At 38.6% G+C, this 25,286-nt stretch overlaps 1 protein-coding gene across 3 annotated transcripts in view; it reads left to right on the top strand.

Annotated features, from left to right (window-relative positions):
- si:dkey-177p2.18 (phospholipase B1, membrane-associated) overlaps positions 1-25,286 on the top strand; it is an 88,352-nt gene that overhangs the window by 5,367 nt on the left and 57,699 nt on the right. For all 3 annotated transcript variants that reach the window (XR_009395854.1, XM_059353104.1, XM_059353103.1), the window contains 2 exons: positions 11,210-11,300; positions 20,396-20,517. Coding sequence is in view for 2 of the 3 variants with exons in the window: in XM_059353103.1 (XP_059209086.1) it covers positions 11,210-11,300; positions 20,396-20,517 (213 nt within the window). In the remaining variant the exon portion in view is untranslated. The remainder of the gene's footprint in view (positions 1-11,209; positions 11,301-20,395; positions 20,518-25,286) is intronic.

Below are 25,286 nucleotides of genomic sequence, written 5' to 3'. Positions count from 1 at the left end.
ATCAATTTTAATGTCTTTGTCCACTTCAGGTACTTCCACACTGACCTGTGGGGTAGCAGCTCCAAATTTGGGTAATTTGAATGTTGGCATTTTAAATTTTGATGGTGATCCTTCAACAGTACTTGTCTGAACATCAATTTCAGGAGCTTTGATTTCCACTTTAGCAGATGATTCTTTTAGTTCAACATCCGGGAGATTGACTTCAGCTTTGGCCTCTGGTAGTGTCACATCTACATCTTTCTTTGAGAAGCTTAAATCAATGTCAGGCCTTTTTACCTGAGGCCCAGAAAAACTGAGACTTGGCAGTTTAAACTTGCTTCCTTTCCCTTCATGTTCATCTCCTGTAGTTTTGATATCTATTGATGGACGTGCAGTGTCAATGCTGGGTGCTGATATGTGACCTGCAAGAACCTCTTCAGGAATTTCAATGTCAGCTCCATCAATTTTGACATCTCTGTCGGGTACATCTATGGTGGCACTTGGAGTACTACCTCCGAATTTTGGAAATTTGAATGTTGGCATCTTAAATTTTGATGGTGAGCCTTCTGTACTCTTTGTTGCAACCTTGATATTAGGACCTTTAATTTCCACTTCAGCAGATTGTTCTTTCAGTCCAAAGTCAGGCAATTTGACATCAGCTTTGGCTTCTGGAAGAGTCACATCTACATCTTTCTTAGATAAGCTAAAATCAATGTCGGGCCGTTTGACTTGAGGCCCAGAAAAACCGAGACTTGGCAGTTTAAACTTGCTTCCTTTTCCTTCATGTTCAATTCCAGTAGTTTTAACTTCTATTGATGGGCCTTCAGTGTCAATGCTGGGTGCTGCAATGTGGACTGTAAGAACCTCTTCAGGAATTTTGATGTCAGCTCCATCGATTTTGACATCTCTTCCGGGTACTTCTACGGTGGCGCTTGGAGTACTACCTCCAAATTTTGGTAATTTGAATGTCGGCATCTTAAATTTTGATGGTGATCCTTCTGTATCCTTCGCTGCAACTGTGATCTCAGGAGCTTTAATTTCGACTTCAGGTTCTTTGACTTCAACACTGGGCAGTTTGATTTCAGCTTTAGCTTCTGGTAATGTGACATCTACATCTTTCTTTGATAAGCTTAAATCAATTTCAGGCCCTTTTACTTTTGGCATTGAGATGCCAAACTTTGGCATTTTAAACTTGCCCCCCGAGCCTTCAAGTTCACTTCCTTTAGCTTTCACATCCACAGATAGGCCTTTTGTGTCAATGCTGGGTGCAGTGACATCCACACTAGCTCCATCAATTTCAGTGTCTTTGTTCACATCAGGTACTTCCACACTGACCTTTGGAGTGGCAGCTCCAAATCTGGGTAATTTGAATGTTGGCATCTTCAGTTTTGATGGTGATCCTTCAACATTACCTGTTTGAACATCAACTCCAGGAGCTTTGATTTCCACTTTGGCAGAAGATTCTTTTAGTTCAACCTCAGGCAGTTTGACTTCAGCTTTGGCTTCTGGTAGTGTCATGTCCACGTCCTTCTTTGATACGCTCAAATCGATTTCAGGCCCTTTTATTTTTGGCATTGAAATGCCAAACTTTGGCATTTTAAACTTGCTTCCTGATCCTTCAAATTCATTTCCCTTGGCTTTCACATCTATAGATAGGCCTTCTGTGTCAACGCTGGGTGCAGTGACATCCAGTGTAGCTCCATCAATTTTAATGTCTTTGTCCACTTCAGGTACTCCCACACTGGCCTTTGGAGTAGCAGCTCCAAATGTGGGTAATTTGAATGTTGGCATTTTAAGTTTTGACGGTGATTCTTTAACCTTAACTGTTTGAGCTTCAATCTCAGGAGCCATAATTTCCACTGTAGCAGACGGTTGTTTTATTTTAACATCCGGAAGCTGAACTTCAGCTTTGGCTTCTGGAAGTGTGACATCTACATCTTTCTTTGATAAGCTCAAATCAATTTCAGGCCCTTTTACTTTAGGCATTGAAATGCCAAACTTTGGCATTTTAAACTTGCTTTCCTGCCCCTCTAATTCTACAGTACTTTCTGGTGGTTTAAGCTCCACTTCAGGTTGTTTGACTTCCATGTTTACTTCTGGAAGAGAAGCATCAATGTCTGGTAGAGTGACATCAACATTAGACTCTTTTGAACTTTGCTTTGAAAATGAAAATTTGGGTAAAGAAAACCTTGGCTTTTTAAACTTGGCATCAAGGTCTGTAGCAGTGGCCCCCTCTATTGAAATATCTGAGGATTCTGTGGTATCAATATCTGGTAGATGGACATCTGTTTTGGCCTCTGGTAGTGTAATATCAACTTTGGGGGCATCAAGGCTGACATCAGCCTCAGGTTCCTTAACACTTGTCTTTGAAAATGAAAATCTTGGCAATGTCCAGCTGGTCTTTCTCAACTTGGCATCAACCTCTATATTTGGTTCCTGTGATACAGAAAATGAACCCACAGGCTCTTTGATTTCAACATCAGGAAGTTCGACTTTTAAATCTGCTCCATCCACTCTAATGTCTTTTTCCACATCAGGTATTTCCACACTGACCTGTGGGGTAGAAGCTCCAAATTTGGGTAATTTGAATGTTGGCATTTTTAGTTTTGATGGTGATCCTTCAAGATTACTTGTTTGGACATCAATTCCAGGAGCTTTGATTTCCACTTTGGCAGATGATTCTTTTAGTTCAACATCAGGGAGTTTGACTTCAGCTTTGGCCTCTGGTAATGTCACATCTACATCTTTCTTTGAGAAGCTTAAATCAATGTCAGGCCTTTTTACTTGAGGCCCAGAAAAACTGAGACTTGGCAGTTTAAACTTGCTTCCTTTCCCTTCATGTTCATCTCCTGTAGTTTTGATATCTATTGATGGACGTGCAGTGTCAATGCTGGGTGCTGATATGTGAACTGCAAGAACCTCTTCAGGAATTTCAAGGTCGGCTTCATCAATTTTGACATCTCTGTCGGGCAGTTCTACGGTGGCACTTGGAGTACTACCTCCGAATTTTGGAAATTTGAATGTTGGCATCTTAAATTTTGATGGTGAGCCTTCTGTAACTTTGATCTTAGGACCTTTAATTTCCACTTCAGCAGATTGTTCTTCCAGTCCAACACGGGGGAGTTTGACATCAGCTTTGGCTTCTGGAAGAGTCACATCTACATCTTTCTTAGATAAGCTAAAATCAATGTCGGGCCGTTTGACTTGAGGCCCAGAAAAACCGAGACTTGGCAGTTTAAACTTGCTTCCTTTTCCTTCATGTTCAATTCCAGTAGTTTTAACTTCTATTGATGGGCCTTCAGTGTCAATGCTGGGTGCTGCAATGTGGACTGTAAGAACCTCTTCAGGAATTTTGATGTCAGCTCCATCGATTTTGATATTTTTGTCCATGTCAGGCACTTCAACAGTGGCACTTGGAGTACTACCTCCAAATTTTGGTAATTTGAATGTCGGCATCTTAAATTTTGATGGTGATCCTTCTGTATCCTTCGTTGCAACTTTGATCTCAGGAGCTTTAATTTCCACTTCAGGTTCTTTGACTTCAACACTGGGCAGTTTGATTTCAGCTTTACCCTCCGGTAATGTGCCACTTACATCTTTCTTTGATAAGCTTAAATCAATTTCTGGCCCTTTTACTTTTGGCATTGAGATGCCAAACTTTGGCATTTTAAACTTGCCCCCCGAGCCTTCAAATTCACTTCCTTTAGCTTTCACATCCACAGATAGGCCTTCTGTGTCAATGCTGGGTGCAGTGACATCCACACCAGCTCCATCAGTTTTCATATCTTTGTTCACATCAGATACTTCCACGCTGACCTTTGGAGTAGCAACTCCGAATTTGGGTAAGGTAAACGTTGGCATTTCAAGTTTTGACAGTGAGCCTTCAACATGACCTGTTTTAGCTTCAATCTCAGGAGCTTTGATTTCCACTCTGGCAGAAGATTCTTTAAGTTCAACATCAGGCAGTTTGACTTCAGCTTTGGCTTCTGGAAGTGTCACATCTACGTCTTTCTTTGATAAGCCTAAATTAATGTCAGGCAACTTGACTTGAGGGCCAGAAAAACCAAGACTTGGTAGTTTAAACTTGCTGCCTTTTACTCCAACATTACCTGTTTGAGCTTCAATTTCAGGAGCTTTAATTTCCACTGCAGCAGACGGTTGTTTTATTTTGACATCCGGAAGTTGAACTTCAGCTTTGGCTTCTGGGAGTGTAACATCTATGTCTTTCTTGGATGAATTAAAATCAATGTCGGGCCCTGTTACCTTTGGCATTGTGATTCCAAACTTTGGGATTTTGAACTTGCTTCCTTGCCCATCAACTTCTGCTTCACACTCTGATTGTTTCAAATCCACTTCTCCTCCTTTAACTTCCACCTTTCCCTCTGGAATTGCAATATTCCCATCCACATCCTGGGAGCTGGCATCAACTTCTGGGGCCTTAACACTTGGTTTTGAAAAGGAAAATCTAGGCAGTGAAAACCTTGGCTTTTTGAGTTTTGCATCTACCTCAACACCTGGCTGTTGTTCTATCACAACACTACCTGAAGGCCTTTTGACTTCAACCTCTGGCAAATGGACTTCTGTTTTAACTTCTTGAACATCAACATCTGTTTGTGTTACAGAAATGTGTGAGCCAGCTCCATCAATTTTGATTTCTTTGTCTATATCAGGTACTTCAGCACTGACATTTGGAGTAGCAGCTCCAAATTTTGGAAATTTGAATGTTGGCAATTTAAATTTGGATGGTGATCCTTTCACACTGCCTAATTGAGCTTCAATCTCAGGAGCTTTAATTTCCACTTTAGCAGAAGGTTCGTTGAGTTCAACATGAGGGAGACTGACTTCAGCTTTGGCTTCTGGCAGTGTGATGTCTACATCTTTTTTTGATGAGCTGAAATCAATTTCAGGTCCTTTTACTTTTGGCATTGACATTCCAAACCTTGGGATTTTGAACTTGCTTCCTTGCCCATCAACTTCTGCTTCACACTCTGGTGCTTTGATATCCACAGAGATTTTAGAAGCTTCCGGGAGTTCCGCCTGAGCTTTAGCCTCTGGTTGTGTAACATCTACATCTTTCTTTGAGAAGCTTAAATCAATTTCAGGTCCTTTTACTTTTGGCATTGTGATTCCAAACTTTGGCATTTGGAACTTGCCTCTGTGTCCTTCAAGTTCAATGTCAGTCTGCAAAGGTTCGATTTCAATTTCAGGTTTTTTAACCTCTACCTTTGCTCCCGGAATAAAAACCTCTGCCTTTCCAAGACTAGCATCAATTTTAGGGGTTTCTGGAAGTTTGATCTCTGCTTTAGTCCCTGACAATGTAATATCAGTGTCTTTCTTTGATAAGCTTAAATCTATCTCAGGCCCTTTGACTTTAGGCATAGAGAAACTGAAACCTGGCATTTTGAATTTTGAAGGGGATCCTTCTGTATCTTTAGCATCAACTTCCATCTCAGGAGCTTTAATGTCTACTTTAGCAGAAGGTTGTTTGAGTTCAGCATCAGGGAGGTTTACATCTGCTTTGGCTTTTGAAAGTGTAACATCTACTTCTTTCTTTGATAAGCTCAAGTCAAATTCCGGCCCTTTTACTTTTGGCAATTTGATTCCAAACTTTGGTATTTTGAACTTTCCTTCTTGTCCACCAAGTTCACCTCCAGTCTGCAAGATCTGCATTTCCATTTCAGGTTTTTTAACCTCCATCTCAGCCTCTGGAATTGAAACATCTACTTTTTCAAGATCAGCCTCTGGAAGATTGACATCAATATTTGTCTCTGGTAATTTGACATCTACATCTTTCTTTGATACACTTAAATCAATCTTAGGTCCTTTCACTTTTGGCATGGTGAAACCAAGATGTGGCATTTTAATCTTGCTTCCTTTCCCTTCCTGTTCAGTTCCTGTAGTCTTCATATCTATTGAAGGGCCCTTAATGTCAATGCTAGGTGCTGCAATGTGGATTGCAGACCCCTCATCAGTGATATTAACATCGGCTTCATCAATTTTGACACTTTTGTCCATATCAGGTACTTCTACAGAAACATTTGGAGTACCAACTCCAAATTTTGGTAGTTTGAACGCCGGCATCTTAAATTTTGATGGTGATCCTTCTGTACCTTTTGCCCCTACTTTTATTACAGGTGCTTTAATTTCCAGATTAGCAGAGGGTTCCTTTAGTTCAATTTCTGGAACTTTCACTTCAGCTTTGGCTTCTGGCAGTGTCACATCTCCATCTTTATTTGATGAGCCAAAGTGAATTTCAGGTCCTTTTACTTTAGGCATTGACATTCCCAACTTTGGCATTTTGAACTTGCTTCCTTGCCCATCTGTTTCAAATTCACTTTGCACAGGTTGCATTTCTAATGCAGGCTTTTTAACTTCAATTTTTCCCTTTGGAAGAGAAACATCTGCTTTTCCAAGACTGACATCAACGTTAGGAGCATCAGGGACTTTTGCTTGAGCTTTGGCTTCTGGTAGTGTCACAACTCCACCTTTCTTTGATAAGCCCATGTGAATATCAGGTGCTTTTACTTTTGGTAATGTGATTCCAAACTTTGGGATTTGGAACTTGCCTCCTTGTCCTTCAAGCTCAACATCAGTCTTCAAAGGTTGGATTTTCACTTCTGGTTTTTCAACTTCCAACTTTGGCTTTGTAATGGAAACATCTACATTTCCAAGAGTAATCTCAGGGGCTTCTGGGAGTTTGACTTCAGCTTTAGCCTCTGGAAGTGCGACATCTACATCTTTCTTTGATAAGCTTAAGTCAAATTCAGGACCTTTTAATTTTGGCATTTTAATTCCAAACTTTGGCTTCTTAAACTTGCTTCCTTGTTCATCAAGTTCACCTTCAGCCTGCCAAGGTTTGATTTCCAATTCAGGTTCTTTGACTTCCATTTTTGGCTTTGGAATAGAAACATCTACATTTCCAGGAGTTACGTCAGCCTCAGAAATGTCTGGAAGTTCAACCTCAGCTTTAGCTTCTTTTAGTGTGACATCTACATTTTTCTTTGACAGACCTGAATCAATGTTTGGTCCTTTCACCTTTGGTATGGAGATGCTGAGATTAGGGATTTTAAACTTGCCACCTTTTCCCTCCCTTTCAAGTCTTTTTATCTCTGCCCCATCAATGTTTATATCCTTATCTGCATCACGCACGTTTACACTGATGTCTTGAGACACTGCTCCAAATTTGGGCAGTTTTAGCCTGTGCTCTTCAGCATCAACATCTTTTACATCACCTTTGATCTCTGGAAAGGAGATGTCAGCTTTTGGGCTTGCAAAATCAATATTAACACCAAAACCTGTAAGGCTAATGCCACCTTCCTTTTTGGATGGTGAACTATCTACTGAATCAATGTATTCAATTCCTTCCATTTCAGGTATATCAACTTTGGATATGACTCCTCCACTCTTGTTCCTTGTTTCAGTCTTTGATATTATTTCTTCTTGGAGGAATATAGTCCTTTCTGCTTTTACGCTGTCACCTTTTTGCTCAGAGATTTTTTTATTTGGCATGTCAATTCCAAAATCGGGGATTCTTATGTCTGGTTTTCCAATCCCAAAGCTTGGCATTGTTTTCTTTGCCTTCTTTGATTTAAGTATAACTTCGGATTCATATTCAGATTTGATGCCCTCTGTGCCTTGTGTCTGAAGGACAGCTACTTCTTGTACACTTTCTTTTCCAGGTATTACAATGTGTTCTCGGATATAAACCTCTTTGTCTCTTTGTTTTTGCTTGATATTGTATTCCTTTTCATGTTCTTTAGAATCTATCATGGTCTCCGTTAGAAGTTCCTCTGAGGTTATGTCAGCAGGTGTGACCTTTGGTAATCTGATTGTTGTCTTGGATATTTCTGGAGATGCAGTTACGTCAAACTTCATGAGTGCCTCTTGTTTTATTTTAGTGGGTGTTTTCACTGATATTCTTTGTGCATTTGCATCTATCACAGTAATGTCTTCAGGAATAGGTACCCCACTAGTGTCAACCTTAGGCAGCTTGAATCCAGGTAGTTTTGAAACTGCCTCTTTCACGCTGTCAACATCAATTGACAGTTGTACAGTTTCAGCCTGAATGTCTTCGTAATGTCCTGTAAAAACCGCTTTAGGTTCTTTAACTCCTTTGGCTGTGGTCCTCCTTGATTTGTCCTCCATTCCTGGAATCTCAATGTCTTCACGTTTAGGAAGTTTTGTTCTGGAAAGACCGCTTTTTGAGAGTTGCTCATAAGGATCTTCCTTCACTGTTGTTTTCTCAGTTGTAAGCTGCTTGATTTTAGTTGTGGATTCTTCAACATTTACATTCATTTTTGGTATTGCTTCATCAGTTTCAATGTCGCTAAAGCCTATTTTAGGCAGTTTGAATGTTGGACCTGTCTTTGTTTCTTGTTTTTGTTTGATGTCCTCACCTTTCTGTGGAGATTTTTGTATCAATTCAGCATCAGATATTTCAAGTTCCACCTTTGGTACACTCATTTTCATCTGTGTCGTGAGTCCAAGCTGATCTCCCTGTGGTTTTGTGTGTGACTCAAAACTTTGAATGACTGATTTTACATTTCCAGGTTGGTCTGCTATTTCAAAACTTGCCCCCAGTGTTTTCAGCCTTTTTGGTGATGATTTCGCTTTTGCATCTTTCTTGTGTGATTTATCTTTCCCCAAAATTTTTATTTTTAATTCAGACCGTTCTTTCTTTTTTTTCTTCCCATCAGGGGACTTGGTACCAGAGGGACTTCCTTGACTTTCCAGAGCCACAGTTAGGTCTTCTGTCTTCAAAGTGCTATCTATAGCAATGAGTTCCACCTTGTGTTGAACAGGTTCATTCAATTTTTGATCTCCTTGCTCATGCCTTAAGTCTTCTACTACTCTCAGTTCCTCCGTCACATAGACTTGAGGTGTTTCTCCAGAGGGGCTTTCAAGGCACTCAGGTGAAAGCATCTGTGCAGATGTTGGTGCGTCTGTGTCCTGGTCTTCAGATGAACTTATGCGGCCTCTCTTTTGAAAAAGCTTCATTTTATGCTTCTTCTTGCCTTTTAGAGCATCCTGAGACTTTATAGGTGACTCTGTGTCACTTGTGGTGGGGCTAAGCTCAAGCTTTCTCTGCTCATCAGCCTCTGAGGAACTGTGAGACCTTGTAAAGCGAGACTTCCGTCCTTTTCCAAAGGAGGGGAATTTGGGCCATGAAATGCGAGCATCACCACGCCTTTTGGTTTTTCCTTGCTCTCTCATCTCTGGAGCATAGCCTTCTTCCTCCTGTTGAGCAACAGAAATATGAAATGTCAGTTTTAGCCTCAAGACTACCTATCACAAAGAGTCTGTCAACTTGAAAATAGTTACAGGGATGACGTCAGATTCGATGGATGGTTCAGTCTCTGTGATGTCTGGTTTGCGTTTCAAGCAGAGCTTCACTTTGTAAGCCTGAGCGTGCTCCAGAATTTGAATGGCGTCCTCATATGACACATTGTCAAAATACACAGTGGCACTCAGAATCTGATCACCTGTTAACAAGAGCAAAATATTTCAGAAGCACACAGATGGAAGGACTTTCAGTCAATTAAGCTGTTTAGGTCAGTAATATGTATAAGGGAATTATTCAATAAATATAATATAGATAGCATATAGCATATAGATAGCAATCATCAGTCACAAAATACAAGATTTAAAGGTACCATGGATTTTCCAATGGCCCAAATTCATTAATCCTACTTAGTTTGTTTTCTTTGTAATAAAAAAGAAGATGTCACTATAATTGTTAATCATATCCAACACGAAGTTACCTTCTTTCAGTTTCAGACTTTTTGAGGCAGGTGACTCTGGTACCACTTCCTTAATGAAGATTCCCTCTTTCCCCCCTCCACCATAAACGAGACCCTCTGCACATCCATCTTTGGCTGTTTTCACTATCACCCCAGACTCAGGGCTGTCAACTTCCTGCCAGCACATAAAAATAGACAGGATGAAATCATTTTACCTTTTAGTTGTGCTATTCCCTGCTGCAACACAGCCTGAAGGCATTCACAGATACAGTACAGAGGGAGAAGAAGGTGGGAATGTCTCACCTTCAGTTTACTCATCTTTGGAGTTGAGCGCTTTTCAAACATGGACCCAAGCCCAGACTTTTTAGTTTTCTTTCCACTCCCACTTTTGTGGTGTGGGTCATGCTCCGCTTCACACTAAAAGAAAAATGAAATAAAATTAAGTTCCAGCTAAACATAATACTTAGAAAAGAGATTAATGTTATAGTCAAAGCTTCAGCCTCATATAAACAGAAAAGGTGACAGATATTTTATCAACTGACTGGAAGTATTTGCATTGAGAGGAAAAGGGCAATAGACTTTATAGCATTCATATGCGAGTAGTTGAATCTTAATCAACAAAACAACAGACTCTGACTGGAAATACAAAAGTTGACGTGTAGTGGGGTCATTGAGATGATGTTTATTCAAACTATTGATTTGTGCACTCAGTATACTTTAATTTGAATATTTGAATTTAAGAGCAAGCTGTATCCACATATCAATCATATCCAAGATCAAAATAAATGTGTATTAAATAAAATATGTACATAGTGAGAGGGTAGAGGGAAATTAATAAATGGGTGGGTGGTAATAAATTAATAACACCTTAATTTGAGTGAAAAAATTATGAAATCGATGAAACAATTTTAAAAAAATGTGGCCCTGCCACTGAGCAGACTTTGTACATCAACGGCTTTAACTACTTGTTGGTACCTCAGAGGCTGCTGGGGCATCAAGGTTGTGAAGAAAGAAAGGGAGCCAGCAGAACATTTTCAATAAAATATTTGGTTTTAAAGGTGCTGAGAGAAAAATACATTTTAAAAAGTGGTAGCCAAACACAGCAACCACTTAATTATATATCACTGTTAACACCACCATGTGTACACCTTGTGATTACAACTTCACAGTAATTGTGTAGAGTGTGTTTGCACGTATTTAAGTTAATCGGTTATAGTGTCCTCTCTGTAGTAACCTGGTTTCTCAGATATTGTGTTAAAAAGGAACAAAGTTTCCCCTGTTGAGGTGAGAGATTAACAGAAACCCTGTGATTTCTGCTGAATAAAGCTGGTTTCCTGCTCAAGTAATTGGAGTACATGTAAATCGGTTCTCTGATTTATTGTATTGACCTAGTTTCTCCCTTTAACCTTTGTTGATTGTGTCCATGTAACATAGTTGTGTATTGGTGCACTGTACCTCTTTGTCACTGTCGGTATATTTTTCCGTTTCAGGAAACTCCTCAACCGGGGACGATCCTTGAGGCCGTGGTCTCTCTCTCTCTGTGAACTGAGATGGCTCATCACATGTCTGCGTGGACATAAGGTCAGTCAGCAAAAAAACTGTCGCATGATCTATTTCCAAAACAGTTGCTGTTATCATTTCAAAAAATGTAAAGACATTTTAGCCAGTTTTAGTCAGATAATCTTTCATCTGCCTAAACAGCATCTCCTCTTCTTCAGCCACCTGAAAAAACAGTACTAATGTTTAAATTCATGAAGCTGTGCCTGCAGCATGAACCACAAAGGTGTGGAGGAAACTGGATCACAAATAGTGTGATAACACCTTGTTATGCCAAAGGCAGCATTGACTGAGTGTTTGGCTGTTTGGCATTTAATAATTGTCACATTAGTTTTGTGTTGGCACTGTCATTCAAACACCAGAGTAAAATATATTTTAAAATTAATTGTATTTATTCTGATATAATTTGGTACAGAGATTAACCTCCCCCAGAGAAGTAATCTTAATAACTGAGTAAACTTTTACTTAGTACCACCAACAGTTAATGACAGGATATTTCTAAAAACAAATGTCCCGTCATCTTGTTAGCCTCAGCCGTGCTTTGTGATGAATGTAAAAATATCATACTAACATGCAAAGATTAGTATGCTAACCTGTTAAACATTGGCATGTGTCACTAACAAATATGAATTAGTCTCTCATGTAAAAGCCTATTTATAAAATAGAAATTCTGCCCAGTTCAACTTTTATTCATATCTTATCAGTAGTTTAAGCTTATCAACCTAATAGATTTGAACCAGGACCTTCGGATCAAGTAGGCCAGGAAAAGTAAGGTGTGCCAAATTTAGAACACCACAACTGTTATTTCAATGTGTCAAACACAAGTGTAATCACCATTTTTGTAAATATAAGTGTTGGATCAGCCTTGGTATTGGGATCAGGGCTAAAGACAGTGAGTGTTTATACATGTATAACTGCATGTTTTCAGTTTTGAAACACTGTTTTTCAGTTGACCAAAGCCATGAAAGAAACCTTTTATGACTGATTAAGAAATCAAACTGAAAGACAAACTATAATATTAATTTCACTGTCAGTTACAGTGAAGTCACTCACTGAATCGTCCTCTGTCCCAGGCTCTGGTGCTCTCAGCCTTCGACCAGGTGCTGTTCACAAGAAAACACAGGAAAAAGACAAAACATAAGCACCAACATAATGTCTGATATAACAACTACTAAAACTAGTTTTTCAGTAAATAGTAGAGCTTCATTCAATAGGATTAATCGATTAATAGATGATCAACTATTTAATTAATTATCAAGTTTTTTGATGATCACTTAATTGCTTTGAGTAATTTTTTAAGAACAGGCCAAAATTCTCAGATTCCAGCCTCTTAAATATGATTATTTTCTGTTTATTTTATTCCTCTGTGACAGTAAACTCAACATCTTTGAATTGTGGTCAAAACAAAGACATTTAAGGACTTCATCTTTGGCTTTGGGAAAGACAAACCAGCATTTTTCATAATTTTCTGACATTTTATAGACTTTATAGAAATAACAAATAATCAAGAAAATAATCAACAGATTAATCAATAATGAAAATAATTGTTAGCTGCCAACTTATTGTAAAGTGATTTCAAGCAGAGTTTTGTTGCATGAATGCTAGAAGAGCACTTGGAGAGTGCAATGTTAACAATTTAACTTGAGTTGGTGACTTTTCCCAGTTGGGAACTCATTTTTAGGATAATTCTGACCCCACATGATTGCTGCACAACTGTTAATGAAAGTAAAATAATGATTAATGTGGGATCTTCCTTGGCCCAGGCTACATCCTTCCACCAAATTTCATGAAAATCTGGCCTGTGTTCTATAATTTTTTTTCTTTTCGTTACAAGTCATAGTTTTTGTTTTGTGGTGTCTTTTGTTTACAAAACAGGTTTTTTAAAAATGCTGGTTGCTGATGCTGCAGCGTACACTGAATCTCTGGACCAATCACTGTACAATTGCAACACTCAAGGTTCCTCTTGTGCTGGGAGAGTACCTAATCTGAAATAACAGCTAAACAAGTCCCTCAAAATGGCGTTCTAAGAACCACAATCTTTCCTATTTTTTGCAGTGAGGGCAGAATAAAAAGAGGGAAGGATCTCAGAAAAGTTCCTCCGGTCCAAAAGTGCCTTATTTTTCAGCAGTAAGCTGAGACTTCCACCCTGCCTGACTCCTGAAAGTTGTTTTGAGGCTCAGGGAGACACTGGAGCCGATGATGAGACTATTTAGAGTTCTTCCTGGCAATAATTCCCCCAGGGAGCCGCTGCCTCCTTCGCCTCTTAAGTGATCCACTGTATTGATCCACAGATAAGACTCCCAGCTCAGCCCCTGCAGGCTGCCTAAAAGGGAAAGTCTGATTCCAAATGAATATGATTAGTGCGATTATTATTATTACCCACTCTGATACCTAACCTCTACTCAATTTGAATCATTTTTAAACTACCCCAGTGTGAGGTTAATTGTATCAGGATTCTTCATTTCAGATGAAGCCCTTTTGCAAGTAGATCAAATATTTTAAAAGAAAATAGCAAATTCCCAAATTAATAAGTTTGCATAAATCAAGGCTTGATGACGGTGGAGAATAGTGTTGCTCTGTCCTCCACATTTTCTGTGGTTTATCCTCATTGGCTAATAAATTAGTATCATCAAGAGGCAATCAATCAGTTTATGTTATGTTGTAAGTAGAAATTACTGTTGAATAATGTGGTTGCACGCCACATGGACAATTAAATTATTAACATTGCAGATAAAATAAAATTAATACAATTTGGTCTTTGAGCAGCTGATTAATCTTTTTCTATTGAGTGACAGCTAATAAGTTGTAAGATAAACACTGCAGACTTGGACTTAAGTCTTTCTGAAGCACGAGTTAACAAGAAACAAACATTTATCACTTTAAACATTATTTTTTTGTTTTTTTACTGTATTCAATTGAATATAGGACGAAAAGGATTTGCAAATCATTGCATTGTATTTGTATTTACATTTTTCACAGTTTCCCAACTTTTTTTTTTATTCAAAAAGAAAAAAAACTTTCTTCTGGCAAGTAATTGATGCAAAACATATGATTGTGGTTAAATATAATTATTCTGCAAAGTATTGAACATATACTGCAGTAGCATAGTTTCTCAACTAACCACCACGTTGACACCCCACCCACTGCTTTAATGTATGTCATGTGAAGAGCTCTGACTACCTTAAGTGCATTAGAGAGTTAGCATCCAAGAGAGTTCAAGTAGCTATCAAATGACATTTTAGCTCTGATACTAAAAATATACCAGAAACAGCACATTCTTATACATTGCTCTGACACCAGGTTAAGAATTAACATCAGAGAACATTTATCTGACAAGAAATAGATTCACACTGCAAACTCTCAACGCACCACAGACTAGACATGTGACACGTATACAGCTGCCTGCACCATTGTTCTCATCACAATCCATCTCTTTGGGATCAGGTATGACTAACAAAAAAGCCCTCAGAATTTCAATTTTAGAGCCCATTATGAATCAAAGAACTCACCTACCTGCTGCTGCTGTTTGTTTAAATCCTAGAAATACTCCGAGGTGCTAATAACACAACATCCAAAGTGCTCTTAAACATTCCTGGCATGAGTGTTAGTGCCAAAGTGGCTAAAGTGATTTGTTCAGTCTCAGATGGACAAAGAAGGCGGGACACTTTTAGGTTGCTGTCATACCTTGCCTGATCATGTGTCACTCCCAAACTGAATTAACTGAATTTAGTCATCATGTTTACTTTGGTTCACAGGCTTTGCACCACATATTTCATAACATAAGATTGCTTTATGCATCTATTGTACCTTAAATAGGACCATTATTTACAAAATGAACTAGCGATTAAGACTTTACACTTGTTATAATAATAATTCCTGAGGTATTAAGTGGAAAAAGATTATTTTCCTGTTGACAGATATATACTTTGACTACTTTTTTTGCAAACAGTGGTTGATGTCACTATGACACTGTGTGTGTGTGTGTGTGTGTGTGTGTGTGTGTGTGTGTGTGTGTAATAATTAGTTGTTGTTGTCTGTTAGTACTTGTGACTTCTTTGTGAATCGGACTTTGTTTACAGTGACGAGGCCAATTGTGCATTTAATGTATGCATATTACCAAATTTAATTTATGTGAATGGAACAGAAGCACAGAGATGCTATTTGTTTTATAGCGCAGTTATGTTGCAAACACCCTTTGTGGGGGTTTTGAGAGTTAATTTCCTTTTGTCTTATTTGTGAATGTTTAGTGGCCACAAAAACCTGGAAATCAATATGTGTATTCGCCTTTCAGTTGACATTGAAATACATGAGGGTTTAAGAGAGTAAAGAAGTCTATAGACAATCTTAATATCTGTATGTTACCCACATGCTACAGTTAAGACATTAACCTACTGTAGACACATCACTTTAAGCATCAGTCCCCAAAACTTTCAAATATGTATAATAATAATATTAATAATAAAATGCAAACAGGCCAAAGAAAGAGAAGGGTGGTTAGTATATGTTTCAGCCATGACAAACGGATTCGATAAGGGAGACACGCCTAGTAACACAAAGTAATTTGTGAGGTGGCAAGAAAGGAAAGGTGTGGAGGTATTTGCAGAGTTATTAACATTTGAATCTGACAACTGTGCGACGATGGTTTTCATGAAACTACCTAGAGTGGCTGAAAACTGTCACGTGCAATGTCTAAAGCACACAGCTGTGTTGTAGTAAACCATGGTGTCAATGTGTGCAGAGAGCTTTATGGAGATTTCAAGCCCTGCTGGGCATGACTGGATGATGTATTTCTTATGTTATTCATCACTTAGTTCAGGTGGATGTCCAGTATTTGTACCCAAACTACTGGCACTGCACATGTAGAAACTCCTTTTACAAATATTTGTCATGTGGGTGCTGCAGAGGGCCTGATAACAATTCTCACTGCTGCCTAAAATTGTCAAAATGAAAATTACATAGTAGACATATTTACTTGTTTGACTTATCAATGATTACAGATCGTAAATATTTTTGATGTTAAGCCGCTGCTGTAATAATTTAACTTTGATGAAGATATTCTGTAGATATAAGCATAAACAGTGGATGCTGAAGTCTTGGTGCAAATGCTGCATGATTCATATTTGGGTGCAACTGCAGCTCTGGATTTGGGCGTGGCCCGTCCCTCAGTGGCGATGTGACGAAGAATGAGGCTAAAGAACTGCTGGGGCTGTCTGTTTTCAAACAATACTGATGAGGACAGTTAAATTCATCTTGCCTAACACAATGCTGTCACAATGAACCTCTCATATACTCGCATATCTTGGCATTGATTCAAGTTACAAGATCTTATAAAAAACAAAAACTGCAACCCTAAACATACAAATCAGTTTGTAGATTCACTCTTGACTGAAAAGCCAAACTGTATTGGACCGGTTGCCTGTCCTCAGCTCCTCTCTTACGTAACCACCTTCTGCTCCAGTTTTTGTTTCCTGTTGAAAAGAACCTTGAGGGCTCCCTGAAGCTTCCCTCTTCACTAAACTAATATAAAGTAATACAGCTCATTATTTGTGCTCTTGGATTTGGATTTTGCTCATTTTTTGTGTAACAGAAAGACACAAGCTCCTTTCACTGGAAGGCAGTTAGTTTGGATCCGAATTATAATAAGATTTGAGTGAAGGGAAGAGGGGGGGGGGCAGAATTAGATTTTCTACATGGATTATATGAACATGAGACTGAAAAGGCGCATGCTTTCAATCTATTAATCTGCTCAAACTTACAGCGAGTTTCATCACAGCTCTGGAATCCGTATCTTAACCTGCCTGTATTGCCAAGACATGCAATTACACCAAAAACACAGAGACACAATATAATTTCAGGTCAGCAGCCTACACCTGGGTTGAACTGGGTTTGCAAACACACCCTGGTGTTTGTTTTGCCTCGCATGCCTGGGAGTGACTCAGATTTAATTGTGTTAAGTTAGTTAATTGAAGGATCTGACAGATATATTGGGTAGATTTTTGTTATTGTTATTAAAACAATCACTACCAAAGTTGTTCACTGACAACAACAGCCATGTAAAATAGACTCTGCATGACTGCAGTTTATATCATTTAGTTCAGCTCTGTTTTGGGATAATTGATTAGTCTAGGTTTAGTCTGGGTTTAAGTGTTTATAATGGTCTTGTGCTCCCTGACAAGAATGCAAATCAAGATGGAAATTGATTAAATACATACATATTTAATGTTAATATTAGCATCAAATTTCAAGAGCCCCAACAGGTCAAAACTTTGTGAAAAGTGTTCACGAAAAGAAAAAAAACAGAAATAAACATATAATAATATATAGATAGATAAAGCAGTGTCCTCCTGATGCACCAAGTCGGTCAAAACAAATCATCAGATTGATTCTTTTCACTAAAGCTGGCTGCACAGAGTGACATCAGCGGCACATATAAACTAATCAGGTGGTTTGTTATTGATTTAAGAGCAGGATTTGTCTGACTGAGGCTGATGGTTCGTAATGGATCAGAGTCGTCTGATTTAGGCTCCACTTCAGCCTCTCTGTCTGGTTCACTTCCTAGCAGTAAACCAAGCTTTCTCTCTCTTTCTCTCTTCCTCTCCCTCTCTGACCTTGAGTGTCGCCTGAAGCCTCTCACAGCAACACAAACCTCCCCACATCTTCAGGCAGATTTAATTAAAAGTAGCAGCAGAGGTAAATGAGGAGAAATGTGGGAAATAGAAAGAGGGCAACATAGCCAGTATTATTTTTAAACAAATTATTTACCAGAGGGCAGATATTCAGCTCCTTTTTACAGCAAACATCAACCTGAAACCTTTCCTCAACATCAGCCAACACAATATACAACAACAATATCTCTTTGATACGAGCGTAACACTGTGATGTCCACTCATAACACACAGTTATTTTTTCTAGGTACTTGGACTATGCAGTTAAATGAGACACATTTAAATTAAATTATATTATGAATTGTTATGATTTTCTCCTGAATCATGACCACCCTTGGTAAAAACTTGTAGCTTTAACAATTCTTACTGACAATGACTATTCATTTTTTGCTCATGAGCCGGAAAACATATGAATAAATCATACAAAAATATGTAAATTAGATCTAAAGCAACTATTTCTAGTCTTTTAAAACCAGTGTTGTCTGCAAAAGTTTTTACTGATTTTCAAATTCCCATCATGAAGAAAAGCAGCAACATACGACAATAATACGACTTCAATATGACATAAATTACTATAATGATATTATAGTGCACATTTATTTTCTAGGTACATGATTTAGGCAGTTAAATAAGACGCACTATAAATTCCAGTAAGATTTGTTGTAATTTTCTCCTGACTCTACTGATCATATATTATCCACCTGTCATGCTGGTGATGCAGCGATTTCTTTGGCTCACCTTACTGTTTGATTTATTCATCCTCTATAAGAACTCCTATTCTCTAGAAGCCTATGAGGTTACTTTTAAAATATCATTTTACCGATGGTATCTATAAAATTGTTGTTCATATACGGGAAAGAACCACTGAAAGCAAACAACTAAATAAATCATACACAAATATGTAGCTCAGGTCTACAGGAAAAATGTTCACAAAATGTTTTAAAACTAGTTTTGTTTGTAAAAGTGACTTGCTTAATAAAATCTCTTTTTCTATCATGATCAATAGCAACAAATAAAAAACAAAAATATGTCTTTGACATGATATATAATACTATGATGTCCACTAATCACACAATATCATTTTCTAGGTACTTGAACTAGACAGTTAATCGAGCAACATTATAAATCCCAGTAGGAACTGTTGTAATTTTCCTCTCACTTTCCTTTCTCCTGATCATATATTATCCACATGTCATGTTGGTAATGCAGTGATTTATTTGGCTCGTTTTTCTGTTTGATTTATTCATCCTCCGTAAAAAACAAGCCTATGAGGTTAATTTTAAAAAACATCTGGAAACTGTTGGTCATGTACTGGAGAATATGAAAGTAAACTAATTAAATCATACACAAATATGTAACTTGTACATGAACTATTTCCAACAAAAATGTTTTTTTTCTGCAAAACTGACTTGCATAATAAAATCATATGTTTTTCAGATTGACAAACTTTTATCATAAAGAAATCAAGGTACTTGGACTAAGCAGTTACTTTAGGCACATTGTAAATCCTTGTAGGATTTGTTATTAGTTTATTCTCACTCCCTGGAATATAAATTATCAACATGTCATGTTGGTGATGCAGCGATTTTTTTTTGGCTCATATTACTTCCTCCGGTTCATATACTTTGATTTATTCATCCTCAGTAAAAATCTCTCCCCTGTAGAAGCCTGTGAGGTAAATTGAAAACAACCATATTTCTTTACCAACAAGTCTAAATAAAAATAGTTGTTCATGTACTGAAAACATCGACTGAAAGCAACCAACTGAATAATTCAAATACAAATATGTAAATTAGATCTACAGAAACCACTTACAAAAAAATAGTAAAAGCAACTTGCGTAATAAAATCAACATAGGTTTTACTGATTTGCAGTTCAAACTTTCTTTGCAGAATCTCAGGATTACAAGCATCATCACTACTATAGCTTGAAAGTGATCACTTTTGAACTTTAACTATGCCGACAAACACGATCAAATACAGTTAATTTACACTGCGTGTAGATATGTAATGTCATGTGTATGTAATGTCATGTAAGCAGACCATCTACATCCATTTGATGTGACTATAAGTATAGAATGCATTTTTCTCCAAGTAATTTCTATCTAATTTCCCGTATCCATGTGTTTATAATCCATAATGGGATGTATCAAGAGAAAGACAGTGAGCAATGTAATCATTAAGATGTACATTGCGTAGATTTTAGAGCTTTCAGCATGCTAAAGTTTTCTAAGTTGCAACATTAAAGGTGATTCAGGGTTACAGGAAGTAGCTCTTCCCTCTTTCACATCAAGACTAGAGATTTAAAGCTTAGATCTGTGTTTTTTTGGGGGAACAGTTACGTTCCCACATTTCAATAGCCTTTTTTTCATGTTTACTCCCAGGAAGTTATCTTCAATCACTCTTTTTCTGCTTTGCCAAACTGCCACAGTAACTGAGTCTTTTTGCCTTTCAGCCTCTGCTTCAAACACACAGCGGGAAGGAAACAGGAGAAGTGCAGAGCTGCCTGACATGCTCGATGATGACATCTTCAAACACTCCCCTGCACTCTGCAGACACACCCAACGCTCACTGCAGGTCAGCAACACAAGTCAGCATCAGCACCAGCCGCCTCACACTCACTCACTCTCTATCCTTGTCACAAAAACGCACACAAATAATCTCTCCCGCTGCACTACTGAACACTGCTGCTGAATCAGTGAATTTCTCAGGGGGAAACAGCACAGACAGAGTCATAGAGAGAGGGAAAAGAGAGCAGAGAGATCAGAGAGAATGATGCCCACCCGTCCCTGAGGAGGCGGCGTGCCAGTTGGGGAAAGCCAGGTGGAAGCAGTCACACATGATGGCAGTGGTGGTGGAAACGGCGGCAGCAAAGATGAAGTCCTGGGCCGGGCAGGCAGGGACTGAGGGAGGGAGGAGGGTGGTGGTGGAGGAGGGTTAGGCAGGTGCTGCTGCTACTGCTGCTGCTGTTGCTGTTGCTGCTGCAGCTTCCCCCCCCCGGCTTGTCCTGGATCAGCCTGTGTGTGTAGGTCGCTAGTCGCAGCGCAGCGAGGGATGAGTTGCAGAAATAACCAGAGAGATAAGAGAGTGAGAGAGCTGGCTGCTGCCTTTCTCCAAGCTCAGAGCTGTCCACTGAGTGAAGGAAACTCCCTCCCCTGCCCCGTAAACATGGACCTCCAGTGCAGCACGCTAACTTAATTATGGGAGGAGCTGCCCCCCCTTCTCAACTCACACAGACACATCCCTCAGTTCTCCTCCTCTTCCTCTTCCTCCTCTCTCCTCTGTTCAGTCTCATTGATCGGCCTAATCGGGCAAGGACAATCACGATGTCAGCTTCTGGCTCCAGCACTGACGGGAGGGGGTGAAACAGTTTATTGACATGGAGCCATAACTCAATTTGACGCTGTGTACACTTAGTTTAAAACCCCTCATTGTGGACAGGGAGGCAAGATAATGGAGATTCCAACTGGGAAAGCGCAAGGAGAATCAAACTAAACAACATGTTAGAGTTTAATCTTACAGTCATGTTGGCCTGTGTGGCTTATACAGTTTAGTGTTTGGAGCCCTGTTTGCATAGGTAGCATCTTATGATTTGTAACACCTGTGGAGGTCGTCTGTGATCTTAATCCCATGCAAATCTGCCATGTCTGTAATTTGTCAAGTGAAAATTTCACTGCAAATAAGCTTTGCCAAACACAGAGGTCATGTGATAATATCAATTAGTGCAAATTAGCATCTGGTTTGTTTAGCTTTGGGAGAATTGAAAACATTTTGACATGGTGTGTAATAGATCCGGCATGTTTCTAATTTTTTCAATACTGATATTCTTTCCTGGCAAAATTTTGATTTTGAACTAACACTCGCAACACTGCAGTAGCAAGAAGGCTACTTGACCATGCTGCCTGTCCGCCAGCTTCTTCTTTTGGTCTCAGAATGATTTATAACACAAAAGCCCTATTAATCTGTCAACTAGTGACAGCAGATGCAGCAATGTGAATTTACATCAATGTCAGTAGCAATATCGTTCATAAGTAAATTTTTGTACATTTTTAGCAATCTAAAAATATAATGTTATTGTTAACTGGCCATCCCATGGTCCATGGCCAGCATGGAAGCTACAAAGAAGTTGTGTTGTATTTTTTGTAATATTCCGACACCATATGGGTGCAGCACAAATGCTCTATCTCACAATGTTAACAAAAGTAAAAATGATTTGTGTATCTGGTCTGTGATTCAGATCAGCTGCACCTTTCCACCAAGTTCCATGAAGATCAGCCGTATGTTTTTTCCATAATCCTGTTGACAAACGGAAAAATCAGGACAAGCCAAGTTGAAAACATGACCTCCTTGTTATAGGTAAAACAACATGCAGTGGGAAATGCTTTGTAAATCACCATTATCAGTTTTTATAGTATTGTCACAGAATTTTGGAGTGGGTTATTCCTTTAACAGAGATCTGCCTGTTCTGAAGTCCTTACACAGACTCATTAAGTCTTTCCCTGAAACAGACATGTGGTTTGGAGTGATTCAGCAGTTACATCAGTAAGATCATGAAGGCCAGATGGAGATGAAGGAGAAGACACAGGTTGAGAGCTTTTAAAAACTGATCAATTAAGACATGGCTGCTGACCAAAAAGAAGCTGTATCTCCCGTTACTAATGTCCACCGTATATTTACCCAGGTGATGGTTTGCAGGATGACATCCCTTAAAATTTTTGCACATATCCCGTCCGTCAGCATCAGGTTTTAGTAGCAAATCTATTAGGGCGTTTATCTGCTTGCTGGCCAATGTCCCACAAATCAGAGTTGCACTCATAACGTCTGCGGGTGCTGTTGTGTTTGATCGTCAGTGCTAAGTGATGTTTGGACCTCAGAGTGAAGCTAGCAGTGCATTAGCCACGTTGGGACGAGCACTCAGTTCAATACTTCAGAAATGCAAGGCAGCATTATGCTGTAACAGGCAGCACAGGTATCAGGTGGCTTGGGTTGTTCAAGGTTTATATTTCTTCCTGTACAATGTTTTACATGCATGTGCTAAATACCTGAGAAGGAACAATAAAGCAAGAATGAAAACAGTAGTGCAGTAATATTTTCAAATCTTACTCTCAATGTTTAGTGCTCTGCATGGGTGTGTCTACCACAGCATGGCAAAAATAATATTATCAAGTATCATGGTGGATATTTTAGGCACATTCTCAATTACTTTCCAGTAATGCAGCAAATCGATTTGATAAAACAAAATGAGCAATTATTCAAATGTGAGGAAATAATTTTGTTATTTTATCTCGTTGTACATTGAACCAAGTATGGGTTAAACTGATTTATTGAAAATATTTCTGTTCCAGCTCCCTTTTCTGCCTTTAACAACTGTTCTTGTTCTGAATCTGCATTCAAGTCAGGGCAAGTCCAGACAGATGAGATAATCTCTTTACATCTTTCCTTTTTCCCCCTTCTTCTTCTTGGCTATGAGCACACGAAATGACACAGCATTTAGCTTTGGCAAAAGTTCAAAAAGCATTTCTAAACCTAAATCAATTTCTGGCTAGCAAGAAAACAAAAAAACATATTCTTAACAGCTGCATTTTTCTTTAACTAGACTGATGTGCCACCATATTCAGGTTTTACGATTAGAAATGTATTACATTTGAATTTTGAGCATTAAGCAAAAAGCATTTTATATGAGAATATGAGAAGACAAAAACACAAGACTCAGAACAATGAAGACATCAATACCAGAGTCCCAAAAGGCAGATTGTGCTGTTCTGTGGTTTGTTGTTTATCCTTCTCAGATAGAATGTCTCACTGACCTTCAAAAGTGTCACAAATTCATATTTATTATTTATATAATTATATGATACCGTTCAGAATAGGTCAAAAGGAAGCGGAGTCATGTTTATGCTAAAACTGAATCCACTTTCTTTACTTATGCACATAAGCCTGACAAAAACACACGTCAAACTACTCAATCAAATATCTATCCATTAGATGCTAATCAATATTAATTTTGATTAAGGACACCTATGTTAGAGTAAGAGTAAAAATCTGTTATTAAAGTAAGTTGCACACTGTATCCTTTCTATTTTCCATGAGTGTTTTGAAAAAAGTCTGATGTTATCTGCGTCCTGTCCAGGCCATGACATCTTCTCATCTGTACACTTCCCCAAATGGAAGACCTTATCTTAATTTACTTTATATCTATTTTGTAATGAAATCAAGTCTTTATTGCCCCATAATGTTGAATGTCATTGCAGCCATGTATAAAAGACCTTTTTATTGTTTCTATAAATAGCTGGAGCAACACTGGGAACACCTTCTCTGTGTTGCTAAGTACAGACATTTGTGTGACATTCAACTTAGTCTCGTTGATCAGTTGCATCCTTTAACTTTCAGTCAGTCTGGGTGTTTACATCCACATCTAATGGACCGTAAAGACTTTGTAGCCCTTTGAGTACACACCGGCAGAGGGTAAAAAGGGCTACTATTCCCACACTGGTCTCCCTGTATGGATGCGAACAGCCTCTCACACTGTTAAAGCGGGAAAGTACATGGTTGCATAAAACTGCTTAAGCCTTAAAAAATGTGTAACATAAAGGTATCATAAGGATTTCCTTAGGGATTTGTAGGGTAAACTTTGTATTACACATTTTAGCTCTGATGAAGGTTTGTGATATTAAAAGCTTGGGTTTATGCAACACATGCAGCAGTTTATAATTAGCTACATCTTATGTGTTATTAAGCTGTTTTTACCAATACCCCCACCATGCCGTCTAATGATAATGTCTAAGCCTACTGCCAAGTTAGAGGCCTGTATTCTGTGAGCCCAGTTATGAGATTATGGTGAAGTCTGGAAAGCATCTTATCAAGCATCATTCAGATCATTGAAAAACATATTGAAAATGTAGCTGCTTTCGTTTGCATTCACACAACTCCCAAACCTCATTCATAAACATCAAAATTAGTCATTGCAGATATAAAATGAAACATAATTCTGGAATTGCATGGCCTATTTGTGGCCTATTTGCAAAGTTTTGCCAGGCGTGCACATATACACCCAGTGGAGAAAGGTGGAAGGAGAGAAATTAAATGTGGTGACTCAGTTAACATGTTGCTCTTACTACCGATTTTAGCTGCTCTGTTTCAACAATACTAGGCTGAAAGAACATGCAGGAAAGCTGAAATTTAATTTTGGTATTCTGTTTGGGAGGAAATGGAAACTTAGCCCTGTCTCCCTCCATGCTGCAGTGCATGAAGCTTGTGCCATCCGGCAGATTTTTAGCAGAAAATGAGAGGCATCAGCACTATGCGCTACGGCGTAAAGGGACATTTGGCATGCCTGTTTCCCAAAA

This window comes from Centropristis striata, chromosome 16, assembly GCF_030273125.1.
Source record: "Centropristis striata isolate RG_2023a ecotype Rhode Island chromosome 16, C.striata_1.0, whole genome shotgun sequence".
Classification (NCBI taxonomy): Eukaryota; Metazoa; Chordata; class Actinopteri; order Perciformes; family Serranidae; genus Centropristis; species Centropristis striata.
Note: the sequence above shows the minus strand (reverse complement) of the source record. Positions and strands in the feature narration are given on the sequence as shown.